The sequence below is a fragment of the Squalius cephalus genome (assembly GCF_949319135.1).
Source record: "Squalius cephalus genome assembly, chromosome: 20".
NCBI classification, from domain to species: Eukaryota; Metazoa; Chordata; class Actinopteri; order Cypriniformes; family Leuciscidae; genus Squalius; species Squalius cephalus.
In genome coordinates, this window is record NC_137141.1 from 26,204,653 (window position 1) to 26,218,474 (window position 13,822).

At 37.9% G+C, this 13,822-nt stretch overlaps 1 protein-coding gene across 20 annotated transcripts in view; it reads left to right on the forward strand.

The window, feature by feature from the left end:
- gphna (gephyrin a) overlaps positions 1 to 13,822 on the forward strand; it is a 79,942-nt gene that overhangs the window by 55,130 nt on the left and 10,990 nt on the right. For 5 of the 20 annotated variants that reach the window (XM_079853370.1, XM_079853385.1, XM_079853381.1 and 2 more), the window contains 8 exons: positions 695 to 769; positions 4,405 to 4,467; positions 6,207 to 6,249; positions 6,332 to 6,469; positions 8,377 to 8,532; positions 12,352 to 12,444; positions 13,100 to 13,155; positions 13,676 to 13,795. In XM_079853370.1, the coding sequence (XP_079709496.1) occupies positions 695 to 769; positions 4,405 to 4,467; positions 6,207 to 6,249; positions 6,332 to 6,469; positions 8,377 to 8,532; positions 12,352 to 12,444; positions 13,100 to 13,155; positions 13,676 to 13,795 (744 nt within the window). The remainder of the gene's footprint in view (positions 1 to 694; positions 770 to 4,404; positions 4,468 to 6,206; positions 6,250 to 6,331; positions 6,470 to 8,376; positions 8,533 to 12,351; positions 12,445 to 13,099; positions 13,156 to 13,675; positions 13,796 to 13,822) is intronic. The other 15 variants (XM_079853386.1, XM_079853372.1, XM_079853377.1 and 12 more) reach the window with 5 other exon arrangements.

Genomic DNA, 13,822 nt, shown 5'->3' on the forward strand with positions numbered 1-13,822 from the left:
ATAGAGATAATAGAATAGAATTTAAATAATATATCATTGTTTTTTTTCACATTACAGTAATGTGAAAGTTTTTTTGCATTGCAGTAATTTTTCACAAATATAATTTAATATAATATAAGTTATCTTCTTTTAATTTGATATGATTAAGACATGTTCTTGAAAGATCTGAGATTCACCCTTGGAGGGCGGCTTTTTGTCGAGAGTGTATAAAAGGATGGGGAATGGTGGTGGAAGTTAGCATGATTTCTGATTTGCTTACAGCAGCTTTAAAAACCACAAAATACACGCTTGTCCTTCCAGACTAAAGACTTTTATCTCTCATTATATTGTACTTTTCTGCAACACTTCCAGCTTCACAAAGTTGGAGGAGTTATAGAAATGAGCTTTTATACAATCATGAGTGCTCATTATCCACGGAAGCCTCCTTTGTTCTTAGAGATCAGATGAAAAATCGGCGTAACACACAGAGACACGCTGCAGCTGCTTTGCTCCTCTTTGGTTGCGTAGTAGTAGTACAGTAGTAGGATTATGTTGCTATTATGACTTTTCGCTTGATTCCCCCTCATATTTTTCATATCAGTGTTAGATGATCCTTAGAGTGTGTGTTTGTGACAGTGTATATTGTGAAGTGTGTGTGTGTTTGTTAACGGGCAAGGCTGTATCAGGTGAGTTACTGTCCTGTGGCTTCCTCCAGGCCTCACGGAGAGAGTTCAGGGCTCACCTGGATGAGGTCATCACGCTCAAGTCAAGGTACTCTACCTTGGACCAGGTAAACAGATATCCCTTTCTCCCCTAATCTTCACATAAGTCAGCACTCAGTCAATCACACATACAAACATGCACCAGAGTCTTCCCTCAGAGTGTTGCACGTGGCCCACAGCCTTCTGATGTAGCATCAAGACACTTTTTGTTATAGCTTTGACGTCTCGTCTTAAAAAAATCTCTCTTTCTTTCTAGCTTTGTTCCAAAACCTAGTGAACTACCTTGCTTTACCGCCTGCAAAGTTGGCTATCTTAGCGCTCCTCACATGAAGTGCACAGGAGAATCGATTCACAATTTTTAATTAGATCAAGTATTTGTTTACCTATTTAATTAAATATATTTATAATTAACATCTTTCTTGACTTGTATGCTATTTTTGATGGATGTTTTATTGCAATACACTTTGGTATTTCTGCATTCTCGCTTCTAACAATTTGGCCAAATTAGTTATTTTAGAAGGTAGTGTAATTATTAAATATTCCTAATTTAATGCAGTTGACACTTTTAGCTAATTGAGCTGCAAAGTCACAAAGTTACAAGTCTGCAAAGCTACTAGTCTGCAAAGTTAGAAAGCACAACCTAAAAAGGGAGTTATCCTCTATTTTAGTAAGCACTGTTTCTGAACTCCCTGAAAGCCTTGATTGTAGTCTTGAGTTTTCTTCCGGGAAAGAACGTCACAATATTCCTCATTTAAATAATTCCCGCCCAAGACGCATGCAAAATAAAGGGGTGAGGTCTGGTTGAGTTAGTAGTGTGTTGAAACCAAACGGCAACCTTCCTGTCTCTGCAATTCAACCTTAAACTCCAATTCATCGCCTGCTCGCTAGAGACAGGCTGCAATAGAGAGTCAATCCCATAGACCCCCCATGTTAAAATGCCCAACTTAACAGCAGAAAAAAAGTGTTTATAGCCTGGTGCAAAAAGTGGTTTTGGTCTATATAGCTAATTTTGCCCTTCATGACAACTGTGAGGAGGGTGATTTTTTTTGTATAACTCATCCATTTAAATAATATTAAGCCTTCAAGTTGTGCATAATTGAGGGCGTGACCACTTGAGTGACAGGTGGATTGCGGCTGCTGTCACTACTAGCCGTTTGTCTGCTGTCTGTTAGCCGTGCCGTCACGTCACCTCAGCTACTCCCGCCTTTTTGCCCAATTTCGTTTATCCGGGAGTGACTCGCTACCAAGATGGCAAAGGCCGCTCCACCCACTTTGGGCTTCATAAATGTTCTTCAGACACCTATGGGTGACGTCACGGACACTATGTCCATATTTTTTTACAGCCTATAGTTGAAACTCGGTTATGTTGAGGGGCGTTACATTTCCGAAACATGCTCGAAGCGGTTGACCAATCACAACACACTGGTCCAGCCGACCAATCCAAACACATTGCGTTTTACAGGAACTAAACTGAGCGTTACTGACAGACTGAGAAGAGAGGTGCTGCAACAATGTAAATATATCTGAAAAATAATGTGTTGTTTAATATTCAAGCATGAAAACCTGTTCTTGTAGACCCCAAAAACAAATGTAAGATTTTAGAAAACGGCATAATAGGTTCTCTTTAAAAAAAACACTGATACCAAAAAAAACTGGATACACTATATTTATACAATACAATACAGTATATACTTTAAAATAAAGTAAGATGCGAAATTTATGCAAATTCAAAGTTTGAGATTAATCAGGTTGACTATTATTTTTAATCAATTAATTGCCCTATATAATTATTCTGCCTACCTTTTGGAGCAACTTTCATGTCAGGAGTGTGACTATGATGCCTTAAAAGACTGTCTAGTTAGGCAGCTCACTAAGTTTTGGAATACAGCATCTCTCTTTTTACCTCTCTCTCTCTCTCTCTCTCCATCTTTCTCCATCCCTCTTTCCGAGCTAATAAAATGGCTCACCAGCATTACAGCTTTTAGTTTCCATACTGTCTTATCAATCATTTCTGATTGGTTAATCACAGAGCGGAGTTCCTCTTATTGGGCCTGACACTCTCTTGTTAATAATTCATTCCCCATTGCTGTTTCCCAATTACTCCATCTTCATTTCACCGGTCAGGGATTAACTCTCATCTGCCCATATGCTGACACATCGTTCCCCACCCTATGTGTGTGAGGACGTGTCTGTTTGTGAGCGTGTGTTTTCAGTCCACTGAGTTCTTTGGTCCCACTCTGATTTAAAGAGACCTGACATTGCTGCATTGCTTTCATTGCCTCCATCCATTCCTTCAACCGTCCTGTGATCATTGGTTACATCTCATCTTCACTATGAGTCACTATGAGCATCTTCACTCATGCTGTCTGTTTTTTGATGAAAGGATGTTAGATGTACAAATAGGAGGAGGGGAAGAATAAAAAGTGCCACGGATGTACAGTCTTCCTTGCCTGTACAGGACTTGATTAAAGATTGCTGGTTAACGGGATGTTACTAGTCTTAGATCGGCATGTTTGTGTTGTTGTGTTTGAAATACTATAGTTAAACTGGCCCATTTTTTTTAATACAACTAATACTACTGGGTCTTTAATGGAAGACAATGTTTATTTGATTTATTTATTTTATTTTTATTTTAAGAAAATAATTGATTGAACCGTTTTAATGTTATTTTAGTGCATTAACTGTTTTAAATAATTATTTTATTTTATTAATCTTATAATTCATTGAGTTATGGCCTGATATTTTAATCTGCATTTTAGAAGCAGTTTTTGTGTTTTCATTATGATCCTTTTACTTACTATGGTAAATCTAAATATAGACTCTCTAGAATCTAAATAACCTAAACAGAAAGAAAACAAAAGAAATTGAAACAGTTTGTGTATTACTGGTTTAAATAAATTATTACTATTTCATTCATTAATTTGCAGTAACTCTAGGTGTCATAACTTATAATGTATTATTACACAAAGTTTAAACAGGGTTATCAGTAAATTAAATGTATCTTGAATTATGACAAATTATCTTAAACTTGCCTGTATTTTAGTTGACAGTTTTTGTTTTAGTGCATTCAGTACTTCACGAAAAGAAAGAAAACAAGTGAAACTAAAGATCCATCCATCCATCCATCCATCCATCCATCCATCCATCCATCCATCCATCCATCCATCCATCCATCCATCCATCCATCCATCCATCCATCCATCCATCCATCCATCCATCCATCCATCCATCCATCCATCCATCCATCCATCCATCCATCCATCCATCCATCCATCCATCCATCCATCCATCCAATGTATTATACAAACTCTGAACTGTTCTGGTGGCCATTAGCACACTGATAATCAACACCACTGTCTTTTTCTGGTGTCCTCTGAAATCTCACTGGAACAAAAGTGCAGTATGTGCCGTGTGATTTCGCTAACTGTGCGTGCCGAGTGACATTGTGCCTCACCTCAAAAACCGCCTGGCTGGCCGGCATAATGCCCACCTAAACATTAGCAACAGGAGCGAATGACGTCCAGTCAGATCTCTCTTCACCTCTCAGTGCTCATTCGTTGTCATCTCAGCTTGTTGTGTGTAAACTGAGCGAGCGCTGTCTCAGAGAGCCTTTAAAACTCATTCGGTTTTCTTTTTTGGTCTCCCAAAGCTTCTCCTTTGCTCTGTCTGTTGTAAACCCTTTTGTTTCTGTTCATTGCCAAAGCTCCACTCTAGGCTGGAGGGGCTCAAAGATGATCGCAGGAACCATAGGACCTTCGACTCGCGAGTAACTATTCCCAACCCACGCAAAAAAAAAGGAGCTGTTTCCATCCGCAAACTCTGCTTTGCGTCAGGAGTCCAAACTCCTTGCTTTACACTCTTCTTCTCTCTCCTTGTCTTGTTTCTTTCCTCTCTCTCTCATTATCTTGTCTATAGACGTTGCTCTTTCTAATGCTCTCTTTGTTTTATTAGCCGTTTGGTGTGTTGGAGTCTCTTGTGGACATTGAGTTCTGTTTCTTAGATCTTTTTTCTCCTGTTTTTCTGTTCCTTTTAAGTTTTATCTCCATTTAGATGCAGTGTTTTATTGCTGTTTGCTGTATGTGAGCTGCGCCTCATTGTTTTCTTCCTCTTCCTGTCTTTCTTTAACTCTCTCTCTCTGCTCTGTGTCGATCATTGATTTGTCGTGTTGGTGCTAGTCTGTTGTAACTGGATCGTGAGTAGAAAGGATTTGGGACTTGCTTGTGTGTCTCCCCCTATAGGCCAGGGGCATTGCGTCTCAGCACGAAGGACACATAAAGGGCTGTTTTAACGCTTTCATGCAGTAAATCAAAAACGTAATATCTATAGACTTCAGCCACTATAGCCTCAAGTCAATGTGTATTTTTGCATGGAATTTGATTGCCCTCTCATACCATTACTCTTGGCCTAAGGGAACTCCATACTTTATGATACTTTGTATTGGTAGATTCCACAGTTACAGCTGAATGTATAATCAAATTTGCTATTATTATTATTATCTTAAAACATTCATGGCTAATTTTGTGAGAAATTCAGCTTAAAAGGGGTCAAAATTAAACTGAATGGGAGGGAGTGTTTGACGTGTTCTGTTTTACGGAGCTTCCTAATTGTTAAAGTCAACTTGAAATTGAGCGTATTTTTTAAATAAATGTATATTTTAATAGATATGTAAATAATAAATAATTAATGGCCTCTGAAATGACTGTTCTTATTTGACATCAAGTAGGCCACATCTAGGCTACTGTTGTAGGAAACTAAACTTTTCAAAAATATTACATTAACAATATCAAATAGCATTGGATTTAAAAAAAAAGGAGAATTATCAATGGGATAAGTCAAAATGCTTTTAAGGCTAAACTTGACCTTCAACCTCAAGTTCCAGTCAAAAAGCAGACAGAAAACCCATTTTGTGTTTGTTCACGTGGCATTACTTGAGCAGTAAAATGACAAAAAAAAAAAACACTATAAAGGTACCATAAAAGTAGTATTTTATGTCTTCCGAAGCTGTACAATAGTGTTTTGTGTGGATCCAATCAAAATTTCCACTTCAATGTTTCAAATGCCTACAACTGCATCTCTAAAATACATCAGATTACAGAATTAAAAAGTTTCATGTTGACTTTAATGTCTGTTATATCAGATACGATTCTGGAGCCGGGTTGGTTTGGGCACTAGAGTGCTAACATGACATAACACTTAAATGTTCAGCATTGCTACAGCATTAAGTCCATGATGATAATGATAATAATGGCAGTAGGACTGAAAATGTTATTTTCAGTTTGTTTGTTTGTTTTCAAGCTAGTTTCTTTTGGTTGTTTTGTCTGAATGTGTAGATGATCATTCTGATCTATATGAACCCTGTCAGTGGAATGCTAACTCTCCTGGACGGAGGATGGGGCTCCTTTTGTGCGCTAACTCTCTTCATGTCTTTCTTTCTTTCTTTTCCCAATTCCTCTCTCTCTCTCTTCTTCATTCCCTCTCATTCCGTCTCTCTCTCTATATCTGTAGGTGCAGTCACGATGCAGCAGCAAGGAGAACATCCTGAGAGCAAGTGGGTGACCGATTGTGCATTATCAGTGATGTTTGTGCAAGTGCGTTTGAGAGCATGTGTAAATTCTCACTCTTTGTATCAGGTCACAGTGCAGTGGACATCACCAAGGTAGCTCGGAGACACCGCATGTCCCCGTTTCCCCTCACTTCTATGGACAAGGCCTTCATCACTGTGCTAGAGATGACTCCTGTCCTGGGTACTGAAATCATCAACTACAGAGGTAAGCTCTTTGTTTGTGCATACCAACCCTAAACTACACCAAATGCCTGTTCGCACGAAGTTAAACCAGATGAGAGAATATATATATTTGCAAACTAATTAATAAAGTATTTTAAAATGGTCAATCTTGGTGAGATGGTGAACATGAACAAGTGGGATAAAAATATGATCAAATCAAATATGAAATCTGTGCATTAGGACTTGCAGTGTAAATTCAGCCTATTAGACCCGCAACTGTCATTAATATTAATCAAACAACAATATTAACAAGAAAGAGTCTGCTCTTGGCTGAATAACTTTAGTAGCTGTTATGAGTCCTCTACAATCAGACATGAACAGCAAAGTGTGTGTGTGTGTGTGTGTGTGTGTGTGTGTGTGTGTGTGTGTGTGTGTGTGTGTGTATATATATATATATATATATATATATATATATATATATATATATATATATATATATATATACCTTAAAATAAAGGAATGTATTCTCTAGCATATTTTTTTTGTTGTTGCATTGAAATTGGTATTGAGAAACTAGTATTATTTACTGGTATTTTACTAGTATTATTATAAACTACTGGCAAGTTTACAACTTACAAAAAAACCCTATTTCTGTTTATGTCATTCTCTGAATTTTTTTTGTTTTGTTGATTGCCTTATAATTTGTTCAACAACCAGTAAAAATGAACAGAACAGAATTAAAAAACAACAATGGATCATTGCAGTATGGTGTCTCAGACTCTGCATGGAGTTCACAAGGTTGAATCGTTTCATTTAAAAAAATGTTGTCATGCATATTTTAGTATTTAAAATTCAGACTCATTCAAAAAAAATGTTGTGAATAAGCCTTAAAGGGATAGTTCACCCAAAAACCAGCATTATTGTCATCATTTATTCACCCTTATGTTGTTACAAATCCATATGACTTTCTTTCTTCCATGGAACACACAGTAAGTTTTGAAGAATGTTCTTGCTACTCTTTTTCATACAATGTAATTTGAAGAGCCATAAAACATCTTAAAAATACTTTCATTATTGTGAAGAGCATTTTGTTATAAAGACATGCTGTCATGAATAAGTTATTTTCTTCTCCACGGAAGAAGGAAAGTCAAATGGATTTTGAAAGACGCAAGGATGAATGAACGATGAAAGAATTTTCATTGTTTGTGGGCTATCCTTTTAACATGTAGTACTGTCCCTCTTATGATACCAAACTGTGTTCTCATTGGCTGTTGGACTGTGGTGTATATAGGCCAGTAAGTGCTGAAGGCATATAGTCACCAAGCTTTTTGCTTTGCAGGCTTTCAGCTTTAGCTTTTTCATCTTTCCTGCCTGTAGCTCCTCATCTGTCACACATCTGTTCGTTCTTTCTTTCACCCCATCATCTCTCCATCTTTCCAGCTTTAATCTTGTCGCTCGTTCCATCCGCCGTCCTCTGTTGTTTTTTAACTCGCTGACCTTCTCTGAAGCTTTGATGCCATTGTGTTCATCTGAAGACAGATCCTGTGATCAGTTTACACACAAATCCAACTGTAAAGGCCTTCTTTCTGAATTTCAGGAAAACTATGGAAGGTTTTCAATCTCTCAATTCAAAGTGACTCAATTCACATGAACATCCGGAGCGGTCCAGTCCCAATGGTTAGATTAAACAAAACAAAACAAAAAACTATGGGATGTACTTTATGGTCAGTGCACCAAAAGCTGTTTAGTTTAGCCCATGCTATTCTTTTTTTATGGCTCTTTTTTGATTTTTCATGGCCATCACTAACACAGAGCAGCCACCCTTGCATGTGGATGTGAATTGTGCCACCAAGACACAGGTCTGTGAGCTGGGCGTTAATGTCGGTCCATGTGGTGGGGGATAGTGGGATTGCCCATGTGGTAGTGTAATGTGCCCAATGCGTCTGGCAGGGCCCAATGCAGATGACTTGGCCCCTCCAGCACGAAAAGGCATCTGGCGCCAGAGTGGCTCAAGTTGGCGGAAAATTCCTCTCTGCACTGGCGCCGAAGCAGAGGCAGAGAGTATAGCCCTGGCCAGTGCCGCCCAAGCCCAAAAGTTTGACACAGGTCAGTGAGCACCTTACCCAGCACCTTCATGTCCGGCGCACACTTTCGAGCATGCTTGATGCTCATCCGGCCCCAGTAATATGTGGAACAGTCATCCATGCCTCAGTGCCATTTCACCTCCAGACCAGCAGGGGGCGGTTGAGGGTTGTTTGCTGCCACTGATGAGAGGGTGGAAAAAGAAAGTCATGTCAAGGACTGAGTTGAGTGTCGCTGAATCACTATTTGCATAATTTTGTATACTTGTATGCAAAGTATAATATAAACATTTTAGCCATTGATTGTATACTTTTACGTATGAAGTAAGCCAGTACAAAATTGTGACAAAAATCGTGTCTTGATGTTACATCAGTGAATCATTGCAAACAAATCCACTTGCATTGCATGGAATGATCCATCCAATCAGAAATAGTATGCCATTTGAGTACCTTTTGACATACTTCTTTAATGTGACACTATTACGGATAGTATATCGAATTGGGATTCAGCTCATAAGAGGCTAGTGATTCACTGGTTTTCCTTTAGCTTGTTCCACTGATTTGGACATGGCATGGTTGTCATACATAGTCAACGGAATCATGTTCCATGTTTGGCTGTATCTGTTTGTTGTATCCATGAAGAATGGCCTAGTTTTAAAGAGCTTTGTTGTCATTTTTGCGTTCTAAATCATTTGTCCATGACTGCCGCTATTGAAGCCAGTGAACGCTTAGATATGTCAGTGTGCTTGCGTACAAATCCAACAGTAAAAATAACAACTTAAAGCAAACATTCAATACGCAAGCTTTTCCGACATCACCTCTTTTCACAAAACCCACCAGCACCTCAAACATTGTGCCTTCAATCTATCAGTAACTGTGTGTAGAGCTTCACTGTTTCCTGACAGATAAAAGTGATTGATTTTCAGCTCAGTGCGAGCACAAGGAGGGCAGGTCCAGATCAGCGTAAATAGAGGAAATATCCTCACCCAGCCAAGTAATGTCACTCATAAATTTTTGAAATGCGTTGTTCATACAACAAGATGGGTGTAAGTTATGAGCGGCTGTCTGTTTTAAAACCTCTTTCTGTCACCTTGGTTAATAAAATGAATTTAAAATGTATAAATGGTCTCAGCCTTGGAGAAGATTGGCCATTTAGAGTATGCTGAGGTGAGAGCCTGTTCTGATGGATTTTGATGTAGAAGAGTTTCTGATGCACCGATATAAATTACCAATAACCAATAGGTTTGCAGATATTGCTGTGTACATCTATGTCTACATACACCACTATTTAAAAGTTTGATGTTGTTAAGATTTGAAAAATATTGAAACTCAACAAGGCTAAATTTATTTGACATTATAAATAAACATTGCGAAATATTATTACAATTTAAAATGTCTATTTTAATGTGATGGCAAAGCTGAATTTTTAGCAGCCATTACTCCAGTTTTCAGTGATTTGGTGCTCAAGAAACATTTCTTGTAGTTATCAATTGGAAACAGTTGTGTTCCTGAATATATATTATTTTTGTGGAAACTGTGATGCATGTTTTCAGAATTCTTTGATAAATAGAAAGTTCAAAAGTACAACATTTATGAATAAATTGCTAAATAAATGTATTCATTTCTTTCAAAAAAAAAAATAAAAAAAAATCTTACTGACCCCAAATTTTTTAACTGTAGTGTATAATTGGCTGATATTATTCCTTAGGATGATTTTAAAGAGAAAAAAATATATAATTAGAAGAAGCAACTAATCATTCTAGTTTTAAAGGATAGATTAAAATAGGTTTAAATGTCTTTTTTATCTTTTTTCTTTTCTTCTCTCTCTCTCTCTCTCTATATATATATATATATATATAGTCAGATTCTCGTATCATATTTTTCACAATAATGTTTTCAATTCTATTCATAATATATGGAATTTATGTGTACAATTTATTATAAATATCCTCAATTAGGCTCTTTAGAGAACAACCAAGTTTTTCCCCAACATTTTTCATTTGGTTATAAGTTACTAGAAGTTTATTAATTGTCTTTATCAAGCTTATTAGTATTATAAACTTTTTTTCCCCCATAAGTTTAAAGTTAATTGAGTCAAAGATAACGTTAACTCAGTTTTAGGAGCACTGTTTTAGTGTTCATTTCAAGACGACAGCATTTGGTATGGACTCCAGGCTTACATGTGGTCTGTTTACGGGCCTGTGCTCGGCTGTGTTGAGTTGATCTGGGCTTGTTGTATTGTAGCTGCAGGGAATCATTGCAGTTTCACGGTGACTGGGTTGTCAGGGCTCTGTGATGTGCGCTTGAGTACTCATCTCTGTGTGTAGATAACACCGACCCCATCTGTTTGATCTCCCAATCCAGACACGCGCTATATTTAGAGCCTCGTCAGATGTGCTGTTTTAGAGAAATAAGTCTTTTCTAATCAGCCTCCAACCGAGGAGAGGCCTCATTAGCATCAGCTCGCTCTCCCTCTCTCATTCTCCTGCTTTATCTCTACAAGAGCACCTTTGCACTCTCTCATTCTTTCTTTTTCTGTCTCTTTTTATTCTCTCTCTCTCTCTCTCTCTCTCTCTCTCTCTCATTCCTTCTGGCTCTCCCCGATTCTTTATTCCTTCCCCTTTTTCTCCCTCTCTGTCTGTCATCTCTCTTTTCTCTTCTTCTTTTCATGTGTGGGAGGGCGCTTGTTGCTCCCCCAAGAGATCTCAGGCTTTGTGTGTGAGTGTAAGTGTGTATGTTTGGTGTTCAGAGGAAATGGCACATCTGTGTTTCAGGGCACACGCTCATCCACCTTTCCTACAACTTCATTTTGGCTATGTGTGAATATTTGTGCTTTCACATGAGAGGATGAAATGTGTGAAATTCGACCATTGACAAAGTTCTTTATAAATATTATAAATACATTATTGCACATATTACAGCTACTATTACACACTGCTTAAAATGTCTGGCTTCCTGATCAGTGCCCTGACTATTGAACTAGGGAGCTGATTGAGATGCACCCCTCTTGTAATGCCTGATATAAAAAATAAAAAAAAGTTATTCTAGATAATGAAAATAACTTTTTCTAATTAAAGATTTTCTTTTAAATAATCAAAATAACGTTTGTGGGTTATGCTAGCTACAAAGGTTAGCAGTTTTATGAGTTAGCAGTACGTTAAGCTAGCTAGCTTATTGACTAGCTGAATACAAAGTTAGTTAGTAGCCTCATCGACTGGCGGTATGCTATGCTAGTATGCTAACTGGTTAGCTTGATTCACTGAAATGATGGCTGATTCCTCAATTAGAGGAACTTTTCAGTCATTTAAGATGATTTGAAGAGGAAAAAAATAACAATTCTACTTTATAAAAGATAGATTAAAATTCTTCTCACATTTTCAAGGGTTAGGGATGTTATTTCACTATTTAAGAGTGTTCAATTTCACTATTATGGGTTGTCGTTTTGTAGCAGTGCTAGCTACTACAAATAATGGTGTGCAAGGCTAGCAGGCTTGTCAATTAGCAGTATGCTAAGCTAATATGTTAACCTGTTAGCTTGCAGGCTACCAGAATAAACATAGAACATGAAATGTTTAACTGGTAATTAATAACATACATTCTTTATATTATTAAAATAGTTAAGAGAGTGTACATCATAGTATGCACTGTCCTTGTTCTTACGTCCCTCTGTTCATGTCTGTTGTCTTGGCTGCATGTGTGCATTTGCTTTCTCATGCATTTGCATTCTTTTGCTGGCCTCTGATCTAGGCACATTTTCCCTTTCTGACTTTTACAAGGAAGTTATCTTTCTTTGTTGTTGTATTCATGATTGTATGAGTTCATCAGAATTTTTTTTTGTTTGTAGATGGAATGGGTCGAGTTCTGGCTCAGGACGTCTACGCCAAAGACAACCTGCCTCCTTTCCCTGCGTCAGTTAAAGATGGCTATGCTGTTCGAGGTGATTACTCGTTTCTGCCAAATTCACACAATCACACAATAAGTCTCGTTTACCCCTTTTCCACCCAAATGGTGCTTTTTACTTGCTGGAACCGTGCTCGCTCTGGAGATTTTCCAACCTCTCTCAGTCTGTACCGCATTTTTATTGACTTAAGAGCAGAGCGATCACATTACTGATTATATAATATAACCTGCCCATAAACATACATTTGCACATTTAGTGTTCAGGGTATTTCACATTGCCCAAACAAATGCCTGCAAACACAAACAAACATTTTGAGAAAGTTTTAACATCCAAGTTAATTTTATACCACCATTAAATGTATATATGTAGGAGGTAGATACATCGACAAATCAAATCTATATAATTTCACACATATCATGTTTGCAGTTCAACAACAAGTTGACCAAGTTTAAAGGGCAGATTTTGCGGTCCGTCACCTTTTGGAACAGGGCCAAATTGGCACCTGCACTGTGCCGATAAAAAAGGTGTAATTGATATCTTCATTAGAACTTATGATTATTTCCCTTTTACCCATAATACTTTATCATAATAAGCTTAATAAGATATAACAACCTTATTCTTAACCTTATTACCATTAGAATCTCATTCACCAAACCTGCTGAAAATAACTATTCTTTTTACTGTTTTTCAGCTGCTGATGGCCCTGGTGATCGCTTCATCATCGGGGAGTCTCAGGCTGGGGAGCAGGTGAGTTAAGCTAACACTCACTAGTCTTCTTACACTGTTGTACCATGAAAACCTGATGTGAACATGCTGAGTTTCTCTTCCTTACACATGGAAATGCCTGCTTTTGCACTGGCACCTTGCATCTGCAGGATACTTGTGTGCTCAGATGGCAAGAAAACTCAGAATCAGTGAGCGTGTTTAATGAGTGCATTAAACAGAGAGAGAGGGGGAGATCCCTGTGGGCTGTGTGCAGCAGAGTACAGGCCAGCACTCCAGTGCTCATGGCTGACGTCCACATTAAAATGAACATGCAAAGTGTGTGTTTGCATTTGTGTCTTGGGTCATTCTGTTGTACTGTTGCTTTCTCAGCTGATGCCATACAGATAACAATGTACTATGTGTTTATATGTTATTTTATGTGAATAAACGCAATTTAACCCAGTATCAGAAGGACAAATCATCAGTGTATTGCTTCCACACCAAAGGCGTACACATGTATGTTTTTTTGATACAGTGGTGAAGGGTCTTTTTCTGTGTGTAGCCCACTCTCACAGTTATGCCAGGCCAAGTGATGAGGGTGACGACAGGTGCTCCTATCCCATGTGGTGCAGACGCTGTAGTGCAAGTAGAAGACACAGAACTGCTACGAGAGTCTGAAGACGTAAGTATATCACATTCTCAACCACAA